Source organism: Mugil cephalus, chromosome 5 (genome assembly GCF_022458985.1).
Source record: "Mugil cephalus isolate CIBA_MC_2020 chromosome 5, CIBA_Mcephalus_1.1, whole genome shotgun sequence".
Taxonomy (NCBI): Eukaryota; Metazoa; Chordata; class Actinopteri; order Mugiliformes; family Mugilidae; genus Mugil; species Mugil cephalus.
Genome location: NC_061774.1, coordinates 10,154,889 through 10,175,715, shown reverse-complemented (window position 1 = coordinate 10,175,715; position 20,827 = coordinate 10,154,889). Strand labels below are relative to the sequence as shown.

The 20,827-nt window shown below is 43.0% G+C and overlaps 1 protein-coding gene across 1 annotated transcript; it reads left to right on the top strand.

Annotated features, from left to right (window-relative positions):
• The first annotated feature begins 1,741 nt into the window (after positions 1-1,741).
• f8 (coagulation factor VIII, procoagulant component) lies at positions 1,742-18,357 on the top strand. Its single transcript, XM_047585956.1, has 27 exons — positions 1,742-1,972; positions 2,119-2,219; positions 2,447-2,569; positions 3,605-3,817; positions 4,412-4,594; positions 4,779-4,882; positions 5,867-5,987; positions 6,080-6,344; positions 6,435-6,597; positions 6,712-6,799; positions 7,096-7,313; positions 7,408-7,552; positions 7,686-7,895; positions 7,985-8,763; positions 8,840-8,985; positions 9,080-9,245; positions 9,358-9,597; positions 9,715-9,943; positions 10,026-10,208; positions 10,940-11,056; positions 11,247-11,318; positions 11,533-11,618; positions 11,723-11,878; positions 12,280-12,424; positions 12,513-12,658; positions 17,217-17,399; positions 17,799-18,357. Exons 1-27 carry the CDS (start codon positions 1,788-1,790, stop codon positions 17,952-17,954), a joined length of 4,923 nt encoding a protein of 1,640 aa, XP_047441912.1. The 5' UTR covers positions 1,742-1,787; the 3' UTR covers positions 17,955-18,357.
• The last annotated feature ends 2,470 nt before the right edge of the window (positions 18,358-20,827 follow it).

The window sequence follows — 20,827 nt, the reverse complement described above, 5'->3', positions numbered from 1 at the left end:
CTGAAGAGCTGGCTTGCGGGACAAACCCGGCAAAATAGCCCGCGGGACGAATTCGCAAAGGGTGAAAATTAGAAATCATTAAGAGCAATTGTTGACTAAAATTGGCACCTATTTGAAGTTTCTCCACTAGGGGTCGTGCAGGTCTACTCACAGTCGCGGTCATAATACAAAGCTGAGCCCCAGAATTAAACAGCAGATGGAAGCGATGTGCAAACATTGCTCTTTGTATTTTTCTTAAAAAATTTCAGGCTATGTATTACACTTCTCGGGAACTAAAATACAAGGGGAAAACCTGGCGTTATACATAGGTTATTACGCAATGATGTTACTTGTCCAGCCTGCTTGAGATCAAATTGAGTTGAAGATGAGTTTGACACCCCTGGAAGAGACAGTGGTGGACACTGTTTACGATGGTCTGTAGTTTGTTCAAGGTCTTTGTCTCTGCCACTGATGTCAGGGACTTAATGTATCAGTTTGTCCCGGCGTGAGGTTCCCTTTTTCTCAGTGCTGCCTCCCCAGCAGACCATGGCATAGAAGAGGGTACTAGTGGCAAAAGCCTGGTAGATTCTTAAGCTCCTAAGGAAATAGAGATGTATGTTAGCTGTATGTTAACCGACCAGTCCAGTTTGTGATTCAGCTGTAGACCCAGGTACTTATAGGTCTGGACCACCTCTTCACACTCCCTGTTGATGGTTATATCTTTCATTTTTACTATATTGAGCCGAAGGTGGTTCACTTTGCACCATGAGACAAAGTCACTAGATTCTTGTCCATCCACGATATACCTCACAATTGCAGTGTCATCTGAGAACTTTTGCATGACTCTGTGTTGTAGTCGAAGTCCAGGGTGTACAGGGTGAATAGGACAGGGGAGAGCACTGTCCCCTGTGTTCTCCCCACACGTTTCCCACGCAAACTGCAGTGGGTCAAGAGTGTGGTGGACCTGACGCCTGATGTGATGGAGCAGCTGCCACTCCATGGTCTTCATGATGCTGGATGTCAGGGCGACCAGTCTATAGTCATTTAACGGGCATGGCTTCTTGGGGACAGGGATTATGCATGATGTCTTCCACTGGTGTAGGCTCATGTTAAATACATGATGAGGAGCTCACATGACACACCATTTGGACCAGCTTCTTTCCTTGGATTAAGCCATCTTAGTTGCCCACTCACCTGCACAGAAGTGGCAGTGGTGTGAGGGGTGACTACAAGCCACAATGTTTGTGGAAGGTGGGGGCGATAGTATTATTATGGTATTCTATTCTTTTGTTTGGGCTGGTTGTGTGGTGTACTGCCACATCAAGTATGAAATCATTTGTTTTGTTAAGTTTAAGACAAAATGTGCAAACTTCATTTTTACAAACACACTTGTTTTAAAGCAATATTATTAAATTATTGTCCCCCTTTTTTGGTAATAATGCAGTTATAAGTATAATAATACTTTAAAATTAGTAGTCTAGTAACCCTGAACCAATGTAAAAGTTTTTTATTATTATTTTTATGAAACTATCCGTCATTTTCTTTCATTCTAAAAATCTTTCATAATAAGTGAGATTGTCCTCTCTGAACATGATGTGCCCGGGACAAACGACTCCCCCGAAACAGAAAAAAATCTCATCTGATGCTGTCACTGCATAGCGCGCACACCCTGCGCCCCCACGTGAGTCAACCTCCCAGCTTGCTTGACCTCCCTCCCTCCCTCCACCCACCCAACACCACCTTCCTTTAAAAGTTTCAGTCCGCGGGAGGAGAAACCAAAGCCGGGCTAGGGATTGACCTGCGACGCCATGGAGCTGATAGGTGCGCACACCGCGATCAGAGCGACCCTTGTGTTTCTGCTGCCGCTCCTCTTCTCCTCCGTGGGGGAAGCGCAGCAGCCCACAGCTGCTGCGAGAGAATATTACATAGCAGCTGTGGAAATCGGCTGGGACTATATTTACCTGGACGATGCTGCCCCAACGTCCGACCAAAGGTGAACATTTTGTTTCTTTGATTAATGTGCCATTTAGACCTCATCTGTTTCCAATTACAGCACATTTCAATGGCTGACGTTTAATAGCAAGGTATTATAAATGTTGTCTAGCTTCTTCTCATAATTTCCCTTTGTCTGTTTTATAGGAGGAGATCCAGAGAAATTCCCCAAAAATATATAAAGGCAGTTTATAGGGAGTATACAGACTCCACATACAGTGAACCCAAGCCGAGACCAGCTTGGATAGGTAGGTCTCTTCTTCTGATACCCTCAAATAGCTTTTATCGTAATCTTTTTAAACAATCTGTTATTATCCAGGGACCATCCCGTCAGCGTGCTTGTGGTTGATCTTAAAACTGACAGAACGTTCGCATGACTATTACAAAAGCTGACAATTTCAGAATGCTCATCATCTTTCTTTCTTTCTTTGGTATGTTTGAAATCTTTAAAGCCATCACATCTCCCTGTTCACAGGTATTCAAGGCCCCGTGATCGTAGCAAAGGCGGGTGAAAGAGTGGTGATTCACTTCAAGAACCTGGCCTCTCAGCCCTACAGTATCAGCCCTGTTGGGATCACCTACTGGAAACAGTCTGAAGGTAAGTGAACTGAATGGAAAGAACTGCTGTCATCCTTTACACATTCACCATTTTTAAACTTTTGCTCATACACTCATAGTCATCAGCGTTCTGTTCATCCTGGACAAATAATGAGCAAGACTCACGCTTTAATGTGAAGTGTATGTTTCAAATTAAATACAAGCACGCCGCGCCACAGAGTTTACTGTTCAGTGCTACTGTGACTCGAACTGCCACATGGTTTTACTTATCCCTGAAGTTAGCTTTGAGTCAAAACTATGAAAAAGAAAGCTGATAAATTATTAGTACCAGATACAAACTGAAATAATTAACTGATTTTATTAATCTATTCAAAAAAGCACCGCCTTGTAACAGTCATCCAGAAGCAAAGCTTCGCCAAAAAAGTTGACACCTCATTCTTTAGAAATTATGGAGAGCAAACGGCTGTCATTATCTCGTGTGTGCAGATACGGTGCATCCTGTTAGAGCCAAACAGTGAGACTTCAAACTTCCTTTATCTCCAGCACTGCAGAGTTTAAAACTGAACTGAGATGCTTTAGAGAGTTAATACTCTCCGCAGAAAGCACTGGCATATGCTCTAATGCTGCTATATATCCAAGGCAGTCATTTCCCGTAAGCAGCCACAGGGTAGATTCCAAAAACGCAGTTTATTGTAATCTGAAAAACTGCTCCTGTCATGTCCAGGAATGAGACTTTATGAAGCAGACCTAATCACATCGACATGTACGATTCAGGGTGATGAAATAGTTTTTGACTGTGGGTGTGAATGATAGTGATTACTGCACATTATTTTAAGCCAGTGCTTCCAATGAATGTGCCTTTTTACAGCTCAAGGTATTTAATCCAAATATCGGTCTTAGAATGGAAATAATCATTTTAAACAAACAAACTTGCAGTGTCACAAGACATCGATGACAAGACAAGGTTATTTTTCTTGCATCTCCTTAACATGCCATTTAAGCTACAGTCATTCCTCTGATTTATCATTTTATCTAAGAATACAGTCACAGGGTCCTGCTGTGTCTCACTTTCCAGGAGCCGGGTATGATGACGCGACAGCAGGCCAGGAGAAGGAGGATGATGCCGTCGCTCCGGGAGGATACTATGAGTACGTGTGGGACATCAGCCCTAAGGACGGCCCCACCATCAACGACCCCGATTGTCTCACCTACACGTACTCCTCCCAGGTGGATACAGTCCGGGACGTCAACTCGGGGCTCATCGGTGCCCTGCTCATCTGTAAATCAAGTCAGTGTGCTGCAGCGGAGCTATGACTGTCCCAATGCCTTGTCTCATTTATCAAATGCACACACTGTGTGGTTGAAGTTGTACATACAAATAGTTAAGGATAGTTGACTCATATAGTCCCGTCTACCTGTAGGAACTTAGTCTAACTGTAAACTTCTGTGATTTTAGATGTTGTTCATGGAAAGAAGAGGTGTAGTCAAGCTAGCAGCTCTGTGTGACTTTTAACATCAGTACAAAAATATTCTTAAAACGACACAGCAATGTTGAAAGGTAAAGTTATTGGACCTAACAAGCCTAGTTCAAAGATCAGAGGAATATCAAAACCAATATGGTTCATTCTGAAGGTGAGGGCAACAAAGGAGTCAGTACAAGTCATTAGCAGGCTATTATGAATTGCTGCGCCAAATTTCATGGTAATCCACTCAGTGGGTGATTTTGGTGGGTTGACACTGGCATCCTCAATGCTATGCCAAAAAGAGAGTAGTACTTAACCAGACTGCCTCGCTCAATAGAAGTAGGGGCTTTTGCATGTTAAGATTACATGATCCTACTGCAAGCTCATTCACCGCGTCCATTATGCGTGCATTCCTTCAGGTGCCTTCAAAGAAGACGGGCAGAGGAGAAACCCAGCGTTCGTCCTGCTGTTCGCTGTGTTCGATGAGACCAAGAGCTGGTACGGACAGGCTGGAGAGAGGATGAGCAGAGATAAGTTCAAGAAGAGCAACAGCAGGAAGGAATACCACACCATCAATGGATATATCAACTCTACCTTACCTGGTAATGAAGCATTCTGGCTCGGACACGGGGCCTGTTCCGTGATGTCGTTGCTGTAATGTTAAGTGTCTCTAAGGCCGTGCCCAGTCTATCAGAGGCTGCTGTGTTTGCAGTCTGCACAGGAATTTGGCCCCATTTTCCTTCTCTCACTCCATTTGTGTGTGTGTGTGTTTGTGTGTGTGTGTAGGTTTGACAATGTGTCAGAGCCGTAATCCCGTGTCTTGGCATATGATTGGGATGGGCACAGCTCCAGAAATCCACTCCATTCAGTTCCAGGATCATACTTTGCAGGTAAGCTTTTACATTTTGCAGTAAAAGACAGTGTTAGTAATCTGATTCAGAGGTTAATGGAGTTATTTTTAACTCCTAAAGTATATATTTTATTGAGTAACGTATTTGTCAGAATAGGATTCAATAACCTGTGCTACTTCATGAATATTAATGTGCTGGGCTAAAACTACACTCAATTCAGCTAGAACAGTAGAAAGGTGCATACAGTCCAACATCATCGCAATGAAATGCTTTTTGGAAGATTTGTAGGTTGTGTAAAGGAGGTAGAGCCTCAGTGATAGACAAAAAGTGTATGCAAGGAGGGAAAAGGAATTATATACAGAGTGTTATCTGTCACATGCAGATGAGGAGTTGAACAGGCGTATGGCTGGAGGCAGGAAAGATTTCCTGTAGCTTTCTTTGAGACAACGGAGTTGTCTGAGTCTCTTGGAGATTCTCTTGACTGTCTATCATCTGGTGGAGAGGGTGGTCAGGATTATCCATGATTGATAACCGTTTGTTAAGTGTCCTCCTCTCCACCACCACCTCAAAAGTTTCCTGTGTGCAGCCAATGACTGAGCCAGCCATCCTGATCAGTTTATTCAGTCTATTGGCATCACTGGCTGCTACGCTGTTCCCCCAGCAGAGAAAAGGGTGCTGGCCACAACAGACTGGTAGAAGATCTCCAGCATCTTACGACATACGATGCAGGATCTCAGCTTCCTCAGGAAGTAGAGTCTGCTGCAGGCCTTATACACAGCTGTACTGTTGGTCCTCCAGGGGGAAGTGTCCGGGGGGGGAGTGTAGTGAGCTGTGTATTGGTGGTCTGAGGGCTCACTGCAGGGGGTGGAGAAGGAGCCTTTAACAGTCCAATTTACATGAGATATACAAGCATTTATATACAGACATGAAATATACAGACATTTTGACCAAAGTGTCTCAGGTCAGGTTAGATCAAGTGTCCGAAATTCTCAACATAAAGTGCAATGACTTTGTAATTTTCAGGTATTGACCCATCGTAAAGTCACCGTGGAGGTGACCTCTATGACCTTGATCACTGCAGAAATGAGACCCACTACTGCAGGCCGCTTCCTTATCAGCTGTCAGATACACGCTCACCGCCACGGTAAGAAAGACCTCCTGTAGCTGGCACAATCCGTTCCTCTAATTAAATTCATTTCACGTCTTGACTTGAATGTTAACTTTTACTGTACCCAGATGGCATGGACGCATTGTTCACAGTGGATGAAAAATGCCCTGAGCTGGTCGCTCTGCCGCCACCTGATCTCCGCAACGTCAAAGAAAACTACGACTACGGGGAGGACAGCAATGAAGACAGTTTGTTCAACACCATCAGCTTTCACCCCAGAAAGCCACAAGTGCAAGCCAGATCCAGCAGAGGACAGCCCAGAACCTGGAAGCATTACATTGCCGCTGAAGAGGTCACCTGGGACTATGCTCCTCATCTCGAACCCACAGACAAGTATGGAAAAGACGGAATCAAAAGACAGAGAGTAAAGCACTGAACAAATATGCATTTTACTGACTGTTTCTTTTGTCTTTGCTACATTAGTGAATTGCAGTCCAGATATTTCCCTGCAGCTCCCCATCACTTGGGCTACAAGTATAAAAAGGTTGTGTATGTGGAATACACAGATGGATCTTTCACTCAGAGGAAGCCGACCACAACACTGCCGGGTCCTATTTTGAAAGGAAGGGTCAACGATCACTTCCATGTGAGTGAAGCTCAGGGCAAAATCAGTTTCAAGCTTAAAGGAAAAAAAAATGTACTTGTTGAAGCTCTTTGTGTGGCTTTCTAGTGACTACCCCTGTGTTTGAATTGTTTCCAGATCATCTTTAGAAACCTGGCTGAACGTCCTTTCAATATCTATCCCACTGGCCTTACCAAGATCTCTCTCCGGCAGAGATCTAAAAACGGTAAGCTTCAGCTTGGACAGAAACCAAATTTAATGTCATTCCATTCTGAAAATTTGTGTCTTGTAATTAGAGTTCTAATCAGTGTGCAGTTCAGTTTTACTGCATCACACTTGAGTGGTTTGGTAGGAGAGCGTTAATCCTTCGTCCAAATGATACTAAAAGACACTAATGAGATAATAGTCAAGTTTAATTTTCGTGTGATGAGAGGGGTTAACTGGGCTTAACTTAACTTAACCCTGGGATGCATGATAATTCAGACCCTAACCTTAAGTTATAATTCTAATGTAATTGAACAGCTGCAGACAAGGACTTACGGACAATGGGAGTGCCCCCCAATGGGACATTTGAGTACATTTGGAGTATAACAACAGATGATGGGCCTTTGGAAGGTGACCCCTCTTGTTTGACCCAGCTGTATCAGAGTACCATCTCCCCGGAGAGAGACTTGGCCTCCGGGCTGGTCGGCACCCTGCTCATTTGCAGGCCCAACACCATCAATCTGAGAGGACAACTGGTGAGAAAAAAAATGAATGTGTTCAAGCTTCTCACATACTGTAGCAATTAACAGCACTTGAACAACACTAACGTCATTTTTTTTTTGTGTGTAGGTGGGATCAGATAAGATGTTGAGCCTGATATTTGCAGTGTTTGATGAGAACAGAAGTTGGTACTTCAATGAAAACATGCAATCGTCCAGCCAAAACTTGTCTTACACCACAGACCCTGAATTCTATAAATCCAACGTTATCTACAGTAAGTTCAACACTGAGTTATATTTGTTTTTTACTTGGGGGTTTTTGGCCACCTTTGGACACAGCAAAATATGGAAAGAATCATTATCAAGCAGAAGTGAAATAAAACTACACTTTCTTTGAATTTCCTCTAGGTATAAATGGCATCATGTTCAGCAAGCGTCAGTTTGTCATGTGTCAGACCGATGTCACCTTCTGGCATGTGGCAAATGTTGGAACTCGGAGTGACTTCCTCTCTGTCTACTTCACTGGAAACCTGTTTGAGTACGAAGGCCTCCACCAATCTGTCCTCACCCTCTTCCCAATGACTGGTGTAACCGTTCCCATGGAGGCCGAGCTGATTGGTAATTGGAAGAAGAGTGCCAGCAGTGATGGAAAACCAGGTGTGGATGCGTTATCAACAGCCCTAAATCTCACTTTTCTTTTCTCGTAGGTGAGTGGGAGATCAGTGCCTTTGATAGCAACCTCAAGAGTCGGGGTATGAGCATCCGTTACACCGTTCGAGCCTGCGGCAACGGACACCTCCCTATAGTCGACCATGACAGCGATGAAGACGATATCTCTGACTACATTGACGAATTAGGTTTCCAGCCGAGGGGCGTAAGGGCTCAGAATGACACAGTGTTGGTTCGAATGTGCAAGAAAATCCTCAATAATACAGATGGTCAAACTAGGCAAGCATGTCGGCTGAAGAGAGTGAAAGTGGCACCTCCTTCAGACGAAGGAATCCCAGCGGATATCTTGGAGGAAATAGAAAGAGATGCCGAGAATCAGACTGAGGCTGGACGCGGCACAGGTGTCAGGGAGAGGAGAGAGGCGGAGGGAAACTGGACAGATGGAGAGATAAGTTCAGGGTCTTTAGAAGATGGAGACGCCGCACTGAAAATTGTAGAAGAAGTTGTGGAAAACATAACTGACACTGATGTGGAAGTGGCAGCTGAGGAAAGGGGTGAAACGTCAAATGGAAAGAATGGAACGACGGCAGAAACCGAAGAGAGCAATGACATCTTACTGAACAGCGAGCCGCTGCTGAGCCCAGAGGACTCAGTGGAAGAAATAAACAACTCGGAAGACATCGATCACAATTTATTACCTGAAGACCGCATCCAGGTGGAACGTGAGCGGCTTACAAGGCATCTGGAATACAACTATACTGCTGCGAACGCATCGAGGATCGATCTGTCCCTCGAGTATGACGACTACAGTGAAGAGGTGCAGTCATATGTCAATGCAGATGTACATTTTAGTTCATACACAAATTTAAACCTAAATTTTATTTTAATTATAGACGAACAGCACAGAAGATATATTTGAGACGGATTATATAAACATGCGTTCTGGAGGGGAGAGACCTCCCCACTACTACTACATTGCTGCAGAGGAGATCACATGGGACTATGGCATCAGAAAACCACACCAGTTCATAAAACCCAGGTAGGAATGATATTTAATTTTCTGCAGCGACAGTAGCTTTGTAAGGACAGCGACTATAAGCAAACAGAAACATTCACTTAATTCCTCCCTTTAGAGAGATGCGTAGAGGAATGAGGAAGTTCCTGCCAGAGTATAAGAAGGTGGTGTACCGAGCTTACAGGGATAAAGACTTCAAGTATCCTGTGGGCAGAGGAGAGCTTCAGGAACACCTGGGAATTTTGGGACCTTTCATCAGGGCGGAGATAAATGATCTCCTTACTGTGAGTGTTACTCTTTCAAACGTCTTGCAAAAGAAAATGATAAATGTTTCCTGTAGTCTCAGGACCTACGTTCGACAAATTTCGGAACTATTGTCTCCCTTTCCCCTCCCAGGTGACCTTTAAGAACAATGCGTTCAGACCTTACTCTTTCAACCTTCATGGAGTGTATGACCGAAGTCAGGGGGCCGGCCATGCCCAAACCAGTTCCTCGTCTGCTCCAGTCGGGGTCCCAGGAGAGCCTGTGGAACCTGGAGAAGTCCGGACTTACAACTGGAAAATAACCAAGACACAAGGACCCACTGACTCCAAATTTGACTGCAAGACTGGGGCTTACTACTCCACTGTGGACAAGGTCTGCATAAGTCTTTACCTGTAGCTTGTTCTGATGTATTATTATTTCACCTGACTGTATTCGTATGCAAGGAGAAAATTCATATTTGTCTGCTTTTTGTTTTTGTTTTTTTTCAAGGAGAAGGACCTTCATTCAGGTCTGATCGGGCCATTGGTGATATGTAGACCCGGGACACTCCAGACTGCACTTCACACACAGCCAGACATCCAGGAGTTTGCCTTGCTCTTCCACACCTTTGATGAGACTAAAAGCTGGTACATGGAGGAGAACCTGCAGCGATACTGTGCCCCTCCTTGTCAGGCCAACACCGAGGATCCCTGGTACCACCTCAGCAACAAGTTTGCAGGTGGGGATAAAAGTGCAGATTGCTGAATTAACGGTGGTTGCTTCGTTTATTTCTCTGAAATAATACCAGTGTTCTTCCTTAGCTATAAATGGTTACGTGGCGGAGACTCTTCCTGGTTTAGTGGTCGCCCAGCACCAGCTAGTCAGATGGCACCTCCTGAATGTGGGAGGCGACACAGAGTACCACGCGGTGCACTTCCATGGTTTGCCTTTCACTATTCACACTAAAGAAGAACATCGTATGGGCATCTACAACCTCTTTCCTGGTAAATATGCACACATACACTGACCAGCCACAACATTAAAACCACTGACGAGAAGTAAATAACACTCATCTTATGACAATGGACATTGCTTAGATATGTACCACCCACCCACCTAGACCAGACCAACCACCCCCTCCCCATAGCAATGACACTCCCCAAACTGATCTGTGGGATTATCCACAGGGTAATTATCCCCTCCCCTCAACCCATGGGACCCAAATGTCCCCACTAACAACGCTGATACCAAATAGGACAGGAAACCCTCAGAGGGCCCATGTCCGTTCTGTGATGAATCACAGCTTTTTTGGAGGCACAAGGGAAACCTACACAATATTAGGCTGGTGGTCATAATGTTGTGAATGATCAGTGCACGTTGATATTCATATACTTATAGTCTTGCATCTGAAACATATGTAGTCCATACGTCCAACCACAGTCCTTACGATTACCACCAGAAAATTTCATTTAAATTCTAAATTCAATTTAGACTAAATGCCGTTTTTTTTCTTTCTTTCTTTTTTCCAGGAATAACTCTATGTTTAAATATAATCACATGAACCACACGCTTTCAATTTAATGTCAATGATGTTCTGTGATTTCTTGGAGGGATATTTTGAACATATGTTTGTCAGAAGTGCAGCTAAATAAACACGTTTTGCTTTTCTGTCTATGTAGCACCCTTCTTGTGTTGTACTGCTCTGTAGTCACCCATTCATCCCTCCCTCTTATAGGTGTGTTTGGCATGGTGGAGATGAGGCCGCCCACAGTTGGCACATGGCTCGTGGAGTGCACTATTGGAGACTACCAGCTGGCTGGCATGAGAGCTAAACTATTGGTCTATAATCCACGTAGGTTCACATGTCACATGCAGTACCTGTGAATCATACTGAATATACAATCTAACAGATAACCATAATAATAATACTTATTTTTTTATTGATATGTTCGTATCTAGATGAATGATTAAAAACAAATTTGGTACTCAAGTATCTACTAAATATATATGAATGTGCATTATTTTGTGATATTGACTTACAGGATGTGCCATACCTCTGGGAATGAAATCAGGAAGGATTGAGGACTACCAGATCACAGCATCAGATCACATAGGTATTACAGCAGCTCGTAGTTTGTTTGTTTTTATTTATTTTGCTTTACTTCAAGTACACCAGGAAAACTCTAAATGCATGTCTTCAATAGTGATGTACATTTCTGTAGAGGAAAGCATAACCACAAAAAATTTGTCTGTTTCATAAAATCTGAAAGCCTGTAAATGAACCACAGTGAAATGGATTTAAAATCATGTTCATTCATCTGTGTGCAGGTAAGTGGGAGCCGAGTCTGGCGAGGCTGGATCAGTCTGGTTATATCAACGCGTGGATGGGCACAAACAAGATGTCGTGGATACAGGTTAGATGTACAGCTTTCCTTTCTGAAAATCAGTCATATAAATATTCAGTTTACACCTGTTATACTGAGTACTGTGATAACTAATGCAGGGTGTGTGTTATTAGATTGACCTTCAGAGGCCCACCCTGCTGCATGGTGTTCAGACACAGGGAGTGAGTTCAAAGTTTAGGGACCACTACATCACTCACTTCACCGTCTCCTACAGCCTGGACAAGGAGACGTGGACAACGTACAGAGGAAACAGCAGCAGGAAGTCTACCGTATGTCCACATTCTGTATATATCCCAGTTAGGGTTACCATATGACACCAGTAAAATGTTGACTCCTCTAGAAATTAGTTCTGCAGAGTTGAAGGAGCTGAAATAAGAACACATGTAACATGCAATTCCCAAACTACCAGATAAAAGCAATGTACAATCAGTAATGCTCTATATGCATTGTGTATTATTATGAAATTACCTGTTGTGAAATCTTTGAGCAGGAGGAAGCATCTTCACGTATATGTTTCCTGTCATATGTTTCAAGGATGAAAAGCATCCACTTTTTCAGTTCTCCGCAAAAGGAGAAGTTTTCTGCCAAAGCAATGTTGCAAACGAGCCCAGGGCTGTTTCTTATAAATATTTTAAGTCTCAGCTAAACTGTTTGTGTGACTCTGTTATAGAACTTTCATGGGAACCTGGACAGCTCCAGGGTGAAAGAGAATCGTTTCTCCCCACCATTTGTGGCTCGCTACGTCAGGATTGAAGCACTCAGCTTTGTGCAAAAGCCCGCTCTCCGCCTGGAGCTTCTGGGTTGCGATCTCAACAGTGAGTTGAATCCAAAGTAGCACAGCTGATCTCAGAACATGTGTAGCGTGCTGAAACTGACTCTGTGTTGATGTGTGTGTGTGCCCAGGCTGCTCTCTCCCTCTTGGACTCCAGAGGATGATTCCCGACAGAAGCTTTACTGCCTCCTCATTTCAATCATCCCTGCTCCGTACCTGGAGCCCCAGCCTCGCCCGCCTTCACCAGGAGGGTAGTGCCAATGCCTGGAGGCCAAAGGTGAGCACACATCACACATCTACATGTTTACACATGTACTGTACATAAAGTATATATATACATATAAACACTCACTTGCCACTTTATTAGGTACACCTGTTCAATTGCTTGTTAACACAAATAGCTAATCAGCCAATCACATGGCTGCAGTTCAATGCATTTATTCATGTAGAGGAGATGAAGATAACTTGCTGAAGTTCAAACTGAGCATCAGAATGAGGAAGGAAGGGGATTTAAGTGACTTTGAACGTGGTATGGTTGTTGTTGGAAGAAGAGAAAATATCCAGTGAGTGGAAGTTGTGTGGATGAAAAAATGCCTTGTTGATGTGAGAGGTCAGAGGCACTGACACTGCCTTGTGTCAACGGGTCAGGCTGGTAGTGGTGTGATGGTGGGGGGGGATATTTTCTTGGCACAGCCTACCTGAGTATTGTTGCTGACCATGTCCATCCTTTTATGACCACAGTATACCATCTTCTGACGGCTACTTTCAGCAGGATAATGCACCATGTCACAAAGCTCATGTCATCTCAAACTGGCTTCTTGAACATAGCAAAGAGTTCATTGTAATCCAATGGCCTCAACAGTCACCAGATCTCAGTCCAATAGACCAGCACCTTTGGGATGTGGTGGAACAGGAGATTGGCATCATAGATGTGCAGCTGACAAATCGGCAGCAACTGCGTCATGCTATCATGTAAATATGGACCAAAAGCTCTGAGGAATTCCAACTCCTTGTTGAAAGTATGTCACGAATAATTAAGGCAGCTCTGACGTAAAACGGAGGTCCAACCTTTTACTAGCAAGATGTACCTAATAAAGGGGCCGGTGAGTGTGTGTATGGATATATATATATATATATATATATATATGCGCGTAAAAGTCAGTCAGCATCTTAAGACGTTCACACCTACAGAAAGTGGTAGTTATGATGATTACTATTCAGTTACGTATGACGCAAAAGACGTGTTACACTAATCATGGATGCCCTCTCTAACAAAGTCCTGCTATGTCACAAGAGTAATTTGAAAGAAAAGTTTGACCGGAGCTGGTGGTCAGTTGATATTTAAGCTCATGCCCTGTTCAGACCTTGAATTATTATCCGTCCTTGGTTATCGCAAGTGGCCATCTTTTAGTGCCTGTGCTCACGCCTTAAACGCATTAAAGTGCGTTTCCACACGTGTCATCAGCCAGCTCTTCTGATCCAATCTCACGCTCTGAGAAAGTATTATCGTTTACATGTATTACACTTTTCATTTTAACTAGTGCTACCTTCAAATGGTTTTGTATTCACAAGAAAATTGAATTTTAGTTCATGCGTTCATGCGTCGTGATGGTCTTATTGATGCCTTTAGAAATAGTGGCAGATGGTTAACATAGCTGGTTAATGTATTTCTATTTAGTTACGTAAATTTATTTATTTGGTAATTCATTAATACAGGTGCTGGCCAGTAAATTAGAATATCATCAAAAAGTTGAATTATTTCAGTAATTCCATTCAAAAGGTGAAACTTGTATACTGTATACTTTCCTTCCACACATAGTGATATATTTCAAGTGTTTATTCATTTTCATTTTTATTATTACAACTGACAGCTAATGAAAACACCAAATTCAGTATCTCAGAAAATTTGAATATTCTGAAAAGGCTCAATATAGAAGACACCTGGTGCCACACTAATCAGCTGATTAACTCAAAACACCTGCAAAGGCCTTTTAAAAGGTTCCTCAGTCTTGTTCTGAAGGCTCCACAATCAGGGGAAGACTTCTGACTTAACAGTTGTCCAAAAGACGACCATTGACACCTTGTACAAGGAGGGCAAGACACAAAAGTTGATTGCTAAAGAAGCTGGCTGTTCGCAGAGCTCTGTGTCCAAGCACATTAACAGACAGGCGAAGGGACGGAAAAAATGTGGTAGAAAAAAGTGTACAAGCTCTAGGGATAACCGCACCCTGCAGAGAATTGTGACGACAAACCCATTCAAAAATGTGGGGGAGATCCAAAAAGAGACGCATGAAAGACATGGGATTCAGCTGTCGCATTCCGTGTGTCAAGCCACTCTTGAACAAGAAACAGCGTAAGAAGCGTCTCGCCTGGGCCAAGGATAAAAAGGACTGGACTGCTGCTGAGTGGTCCAAAGTTATGTTTTCTGATGAAAGCAAATTTTGCACTTCCTTTGGAAATCAAGGACCCAGAGTCTGGAGGAAGAGCGGAGAAGCACAGAATCCACGTTGCATGAGGTCCAGTGTAAAGTTTCCACCGTCAGTGATGGTGTGGGGTGCCATGTCATCTGCCGGTGTTGGCCCACTCTGTTTCCTGAGGTCCAAGGTCAATGCAGATGTCTACCAGGAAGTTTTAGAGCACTTCATGCTTCCTGCTGCTGACCAACTTTATGGAGATGCAGATTTCACTTTTCAACAGGACTTGGCACCTGCACACAGTGCCAAAACCACCAGTACCTGGTTCAAGGACCATGGTATCCCTGTCCTTGATTGGCCAGCAAACTCGCCTGACCTTAACCCCATAGAAAATCTATGGGGTATTGTGAAGCGGAAGATGCAATGCGCTAGACCCAACAATGCAGAGGAGCTGAAGACGACTATCAGAGCAACCTGGGCTCTCATAACACCTGAGCAGTGCCACAGACTGATCGAGTCCACGCCAGCCGCATTAATGCAGTGATTGAGGCAAAAGGAGCCCCGACTAAGTATTGAGTGCTATACATGCGCATGCTTTTCATGTTCATTCTTTTCAGTTGGCCAACATTTCTAAAAAAAAACATTTTTTTCATTGGCCTTTTCAATATTCTAATTTTTTGAGATGCCAAATTTGGAGTTTTCATTAGTTGTCACTTATAAATATCAAAATTAAAAGAAATAAACATTGGAAATACATCAGTCTGTGTGCATTGCATGAATATAATGTACAAATTTCACTTTTTGAATGGAATTACTGAGATAAATCAAGTTTTTGATGATATTCTAATTTACTGGCCAGCACCTGTAAGTTAACTGGTTGCTGCCTAGAGGCAGTCAGCTCTTCCAGCTGTTACCATGTGAACCCCAAGCATTTTGAGTTCACGAATTCCCCCTATGAGCTCACAAAGTCCACGTAAAAGCAGCACGAGAACATGTCTAACAATTCACTGAACAAATTCTGTTTTGTGATAAGAACTAATGATGTGCATAATAGGATGCATTAACCTTCCTCTTTGCCCTTTTGTTAAGTAAGCCTGTAGTTTTTCACTTCCTCCTCCTTAGCTTATCATCTTCACACTTGGCAGCACTGAACTGTAGAGGTGTGATTTGTCCTTCCATTGTGCTGAGGCCCAGGTCACGCGCCCCACTTGTAGGCCAGGCAAAGACGTGGGCCAGCTATTATCTTGAGTACTGTTATGAAGGACTGCAACAAGTGACTTATTATTACATTTCCATGTATTCCATCTTTTTAACATCCTTAGCATTTTTCCTTTATCCAGTACATGCAGCAGTTCACTTCTGGTTCTACTTTCACCACTCGCCAAAACAGGAATACTGTTCCAGGACTTTTAATATTATTTACTCTTCTTTGTTTATATTTTAGATATGACTCAGAGCTAAAAAGCGCTGCTTTGGCTTTTGTTCCACCACATTAACAGTTCATCTGGTTTTGCCATTAAGTGGGGAGGGCGTGCACTGCCAGCAGCATTTTCCAACTTTCTAAGTAGCCAGGGAGAAATGTGGGAGAGAGGAAATGGTGCAATGTTCTTCTTGGCCATGTGTATACTTGACACTTTTCCCTTTGTGCTTTCTCTTTTTTTCATTTCGGCCTGCTTTATTTTAGGTCATTTTTTTTTTTATCCATTACATAACCTTCTGTTCATAATATACTTTAGTTGTGAGTCAATGAATCTAACAGTATCTACATGGAAACAGCCTCTAGGTCAAGGAAATGAGATGCAAATGATTGAGTGTTAGCAGACTCAGGCTGTATAGCATTTGCATTATAAACGCAAACGTTTCAGAAAGGGTCAGGGGTTAACTCTTAGGTAGCTACCTATAGATAAATATACGTAGCATTTACATACATTTCCAAATACATTCCCTTTATGTGACTTCTCTCTTTTTACTCGTAACTTTTGTGGGCAACTTTACAGCGTAGTTACTTGTTGCTTAAAGCAAGACTAGCCACTTCTCTTGCAGCATTTTCTGGCATTGCACCACTTCAAGGAACATGTACACATGTGTATTTGTAGAATAGAAAATGAAAGAGCCCTCTTTGACCAAATAATTGTTTGAACATCAGTCAAACAATTATTTGGTCAGAGAGGGCTCTCTTGAAAGTCTGATAACAGAGCCAAGAAGAGGTGCAGTTTCCTCCCAGACAGCTTCAAGTACAATATGTTGAAAGGTTATTAGGAACTTTTGGCTCAGACATGACGCGCTATGACTGCTTTATGAGCTGTTTTGGGGAGAGATTTTGCTTCACTATCGTGAAACAGGGCCTGCTTATTTGATCTTTTTTTTCTCATTCCTTCGCATGAATATTTCCCTTTCTGATGAAAACATGTCTGCCCTCAGAACAACAACCCCCATGAGTGGCTGCAGGTTGACTTGGGGAACATCAAACGAATCACAGGACTCATCACCCAAGGAGCACGATCGCTTCTCACCCAGATGATGGTGACTGAGTTCTCAGTCACCGTCAGTCACGATGGGCGCGCTTGGAGCAGTGTGTTGGAGGAGAGCTCCCAGAGAGAAAAGGTAAGAACTGATGAATTTGTTCCAGCTTTCCGGTGAGCTCGGGCATGTGACAGTGCTGCCAGGGAATGCGCTTGCATGACTACAACTGCATGAAACAGTCCACAAAACTCCAATGACTAACGCTCTCTTCGTTTCATTTATTCCACCACTTCATCTGCAGTGCAGAGCTCACATAATATATCTCACAGTTTCCTATACAACCCCAGGTGTAGATGATTCACTCTGCATTATGCAACTCACCAGTGAATCCTATTTGAGTTTTGTTTATGTCTGACTGGGTGACGCACAGTAAACTGAAACGCACATGTGCCGAAGCCCCGCACACGAGACTTTCTTTAATGTGTCTATGAACTGTTGAGTCTGATGAGCTTATTTCCTTCCTCACCTTTGCGTCATCAGATCTTCACGGGAAACAACGACCCGGACGAGGAAGCCCTCACCGTTTTTGATCCTCCTCTGTTTGGCCGGTACCTCCGCGTCCACCCTCGTGGCTGGATCAATGACATCGCACTGCGCATGGAGGTGCTGGGCTGTGACACGCAGCAGGGTGTCTGACGGCACCGAACGAAACGCACCAGCAGTAAGCAGCAGCATTTTAGTAGCAGTGAAGGGTTTAAAGTTGCTTTTAGTTTGTGAGAAATTGCTACGCAGAGCACTTGTTATATTTAAACTACCTGAGAGAAGCTATTTTTTGTTTACATAGTTTTATTTTTTTGCAAGTGTGGAATTTGATCACTTTATTAATATTCTTTGTAAAGGACATACTTTTGTTTGAGGTTGTAATAAAATTGATGTTACTGGGGAAAAAGATATTATTTAAAGTGCCACTTTTAGCTGAGCTCTACTGTATTTACCTTTGTACCACAAGTATGTAAATATTTCAGACTGGAGGTATGCTTTGACTGGTTGTTGTCACTGGAAAAAAATTGTGCTTTAATAAACTTTTTCAGTTACATTATTGACCTGACAAACATTATTCATTCAAACATCATTCTTCAAGACTAAATTTCTTTGGGTCCTGCTGTTCATTCCCAAGGATGTATCTCTTTCCTTCTTTCCGCTACTTTATCCCTAAACTTTCTTTGTTCCATCTGTGTTCGGTTCAAAATGTTCCCAAGCTTTTGTTCTGGCTTATCCATCTCTACCAGGCCCTCCTGGCAGGAACAGCTCAGCTCAAATGCGTAAAACAGACGAAAAACAAGTCCGTTCGCAGGCAAAAATAAAATGATTAAGTCTGAGGAGCGGGAGGGAAATGGTAAGATCAACAAGGGCTGTGAAATGCTTGTGTCAAGGTTGTATCTTTGGATGGCAGCGTGAAAACACGCACAGCGTGTTTGTAGGTCCAGCCGCACTTTATCACGACATTATTATCAGTCAGGAAGTTTCCAGGCGGTGTGGTCGTGTTTTGTTTGGAGGACAGAGTGAAGCTGGACAGGACATGCGCTGGCAGAGATGTGGCAGCGAACATTACGCCTGGCTTTTGCTTATCACCCTGAAAACAATAACAAACGGCCCGCAATCTTAATGAACAGGATAGACCACCTGTGTTCATCTCTTGCGGAACAATTGCTAACGCGCGTGTCCTGAACCAAATGAAAAGCAGAGGCCGTGGCCTGTTGCCCAGGTGAGATTACCTATCACCTCCTGTGTCCGCAGCATGTGAAAGAAGCAACAACAACACACACATGTCAGCCTCAGAGAGGAGAATGAACACTGGCGGGCTGCTTTCAGAGCTCAAATGGCCGTGCAGACTTCTAAAATCAGTTCATTTCGGTTTTAATGATGTAGCATCAAGGAATAAGGGAGAATATAGTAGTAAGCAGAATGAACTAATGCATCAAGACAAAGCATATCAACAGCATGCAGTGTATACGTACGATACAAACACAGTTCCAGGTGATAGAAGAGGATGAACAGAGCCAGCATTCACTATAGTGGGTACAAGATATTATTCCAACAACAAACAGGAGGCAGAAGATCTTCATGCAGTAGAAATAAGGCACAAGTGTTTATTTTAGCTTTAGTTCTACTAGGCCATAGACTTCACTGAAAGAGTCAACCTTCAAAGATTTTCATATGTAGTGCTTTTATGTCAGATACGGTCTAGCACCAGCAGGGACCTCCAGATGGAAGGAGTTAATGTTTGACAGCTCATATATAATCCCAGAAATATGTGAAAAGGTTGTGCAGGACTGCTTCCAGTCAAAGACTGTTCTCATAATCATGTAAAACTGAGATAAACAGCAGAGTTGTAATGGAAGCACGAACTACTTTGGCAACTCATACAAGACTGTATTACAGCACACTGAAAATAACGAAACCCCTCACTCTTTTCACTGCATTTCAGTCCGTGGCATCAAGCATGCTTCAGGTATTGTGGTTAATCTAAAGTCCCCCAAAGAATGACAGCCCTCAACTTCCTCGTTTTTCTTCTTCTTTTAGCTTGCATCACTCTGAAAGCCCCAGCTGCGAGCTGCCAGTAAAGTCAAAGTGTCAGCATTCAAGTTGTGGGAAAATGTTAGCAATTTTGCCCATGAAAGCGGGAAAGCGTATTTCTTGGTCACTCCACTGTGAGATGTTCCTCGGAGGCTGATCCAACCAGAAAATCATTCATGACTTCATCCTGCCAATGATTGTGATGAGGAAAACTTCGAAGGGAAGTTTAAGATATTTTTTCTTTGTTGCAAAGTGAGTGGGCGATTGCCACAAGATCTTTTGTCACAATAGTGCAAAGAATTGGTTTACTTTCGTGGTTTTCGTGAACAAAAAATGAACACAGTTTTACCACAGTCACTTACATCACCTCGTCCTTTGCCCATGACAGAAGTAGACCCTATATATTCTTCTTCTTCTCAGTAAGAGGGTTTTTGGTACATACTTTGTTCCGTCTTAAACAGTAAAATGATTACAGTGTATGTGCATTGCCCCATTCTAAACAGAAACACAAATCATTTTTCATTCATCCTTACAGAAAACTGTCTTAAAACAGTCAAACCTGTATGCATGAGATAAATAGTTCACTCTTTGTTGATGATATTTCAGGTTTAACAATAAACTGTTTGACATTTGACCTCCTCTTGAAATTATACAACACACCGATCAGGCATAACATAACGACCACTGACAGGAGAGGTAGATATCACTGACCAACTTATGACAATTCAATGTTCTTCATGTGGATGTTACATAGACATGTACCACCCACCTAGCCCAGACCACCCCCACCCCATAGCAATGACAACACTAATAATATCCTGTTGCCAGATGCCACAGGTCATCCTCAGGCCAAAAAGGCCAAATGTTTTGGAGGCAAAGGGGAGAGAGGTCGTCATAATGTTATTTCTATATATTCTGCACGTAGTGATTTTTAAAAAAATGAAACAATGGGTTTCTTTCTACTAAGATGAGTCATCATTTCCTAATTTTAA